This window comes from Aptenodytes forsteri, unplaced genomic scaffold, assembly GCF_000699145.1.
Source record: "Aptenodytes forsteri isolate BGI_AS27 unplaced genomic scaffold, ASM69914v1 Scaffold147, whole genome shotgun sequence".
NCBI classification, from domain to species: Eukaryota; Metazoa; Chordata; class Aves; order Sphenisciformes; family Spheniscidae; genus Aptenodytes; species Aptenodytes forsteri.
Window position 1 is genome coordinate 871,781 of NW_008795320.1, and position 2,082 is coordinate 873,862.

A 2,082-nucleotide genomic window follows, 5' to 3' on the forward strand; every position below is an offset into this window, starting at 1 on the left:
AGAGCAGGGATGCGGAGCCGGGATGCAGAGGGGGGGATACGGAGCTGGGATACGGAACCGGGATGAAGAACCGGGATGCAGAGCCCGGGGTGCCCCACTCCTGGGGCCGGGGTACGGGAGGGGACGCAGGAGGGATGCTCGCGAGCCCCTCGTCCGTCGACTCCTCTCCCTCCTGCTCCCTGCAAGGTCTCTGCCCCGTCGGCACAGCGGCAACCCCGGCCATCCGCCGTCCCCTCCGGGAGGCACCAGTAACTGGGTTGAACTGGGTTGGACTGGGCTTCGCTGGGTCTCCCCTGGGCTCTGAGGGGTGTCTACCCCTGCGCAGGGGACGGGGGCAGCATTCCCCCCGCCGCCGCCTCCCCAGGCCCTATAAGCAAAGCCAAACTGCAAAGCCCGGGACGAGCCGGGAGGGCTGGTAGCAAACGTGCACCCCGGAGCGTTTGCGGGGGGGATGCTGCTCCCCGGGTGGGCAGCGAGCCAGGACCCAGGGAGCCCTGTGATGTGTGTGTGTGTGTGTGTCCCCTCCCGGGGACAATGCCAGGACAGCAGGAGCCAGCCCGGGCCGGGGCCCAGGTTTCCCTGCCAGCAGTGATTACGGGCAATGTTCTCCCCTGGAGCAGACGTGGGGAATTTTGTCAGAGCCGAAACGTGCCTTTTGTTGGGTGACCGACAACACAGCTGCGCTGGGGCCCGCTCGGCTCCGCCAGCCCCGGCACGGGAGGGGGGACCAGGGGCTGGATTTGGCCCCTTTTCCCCCCCTATTTGCCCACAGGACCCTCCTGTGGGGCTGGGGCCGGGCTGGGGACTCACTAGAGGGCACCAAAGGATTGGGGACGGGGCTGGGCTGGGCTGGGAAAGGAAAGGAAAGGATGGGATGGGATGGGAAAGGAAAGGATGGGATGGGGCAGGATGAGGCTTTTCGGTGGGTCTGCCAGGACGGCCAGGGCACTGGGGTCTCGTGGGGGTCTGCCGGGACATGTGGGGGTAGGGGGGGGTCTATGGGGTCAGCCAGGACAGCCAGAGGACGTGGGGTATGGGTTTGTCAGGACACCCAGGGGATGGGGTGGGGTCAGCCAGGGTGGCCGGGGAATAGGGGGCTCTCTGGGGTCTGCCAGAATGACCAGGGGATGTCAGATCTAAATGGTCTCCGGGGGGTGCCAGGACACCCAGGGGACGTGGCTGGTCCGCGGGGTCAGCCTGGACGGTGTGGGGCCACCCCGCAGCCAGGGACCCGGCAGGACCCCGGCCCCGTAACCCCTCCAGCTCCCGGGGCCGGTAGCACCACACCATTAGGGGGCTCTCTGGGGTCTGCCAGAATGACCAGGGGATGTCAGATCTAAATGGTCTCCGGGGGGTGCCAGGACACCCAGGGGACGTGGCTGGTCCGCGGGGTCAGCCTGGACGGTGTGGGGCCACCCCGCAGCCAGGGACCCGGCAGGACCCCGGCCCCGTAACCCCTCCAGCTCCCGGGGCCGGTAGCACCACACCATTCCTTCACGTGGTGGGGGGCCGGCTGCTTCCCTCCCTGTGGCTGGGACCGAGCGAGGTGTAAGTGTGCACCCCCAAAACGGGAGCATGGCCGGGGCACCCCAGCTGCCCCACGAGGCTGCGGGTTTTCACCCTTGGGCCACCCGGCATCCCGTCTCTGGCCTCTCCCGGGGGCCAGATTTCACCGTCCCTTCCATAACAAGTGCAGCGGCGGCGGCGCGCTGGATCCGGCACACGCTGTTCCCATCCACGGTGCAGGTGAGCCAACAGATGTGAGCAATTATTGTCCAATTTGGAGGCTCCCCGGCCCTGCCAACTTTTGGGCTCGGCAGCGAAGGAACAACCGCAGCATTGTTCGCCTTTATATAACAGCCCGATCCCCGTGAGCCCGGGGCCGCTGCCAGGGCCTTGCCTCGCACAAAACGCAGCCCCCACCCTGCAGCGCCGGGCCCCCAGCCCGCTCACCCGGCACCCCCGAGCATCCCCTGCCCCGCACCCTGGGGACGGAGCGGGGTCCCCAGGGGCTCGGTGCCAGGGGTGGGGGGGGACGTCCCTGTCCTCACTGCCGTCCGCTCCCCCCCCCCCGCAGCAAGG

At 68.4% G+C, this 2,082-nt stretch overlaps 1 protein-coding gene across 1 annotated transcript in view; it reads left to right on the plus strand.

The window, feature by feature from the left end:
- The first annotated feature begins 1,575 nt into the window (after positions 1–1,575).
- YJEFN3 (YjeF N-terminal domain containing 3) overlaps positions 1,576–2,082 on the plus strand; it is a 4,744-nt gene continuing 4,237 nt past the window's right edge. Inside the window, 3 exon segments of the mRNA XM_019472199.1 lie at positions 1,576–1,746; positions 1,821–1,868; positions 1,871–2,025. Of these exon segments, the coding sequence (XP_019327744.1) occupies positions 1,576–1,746; positions 1,821–1,868; positions 1,871–2,025 (374 nt within the window).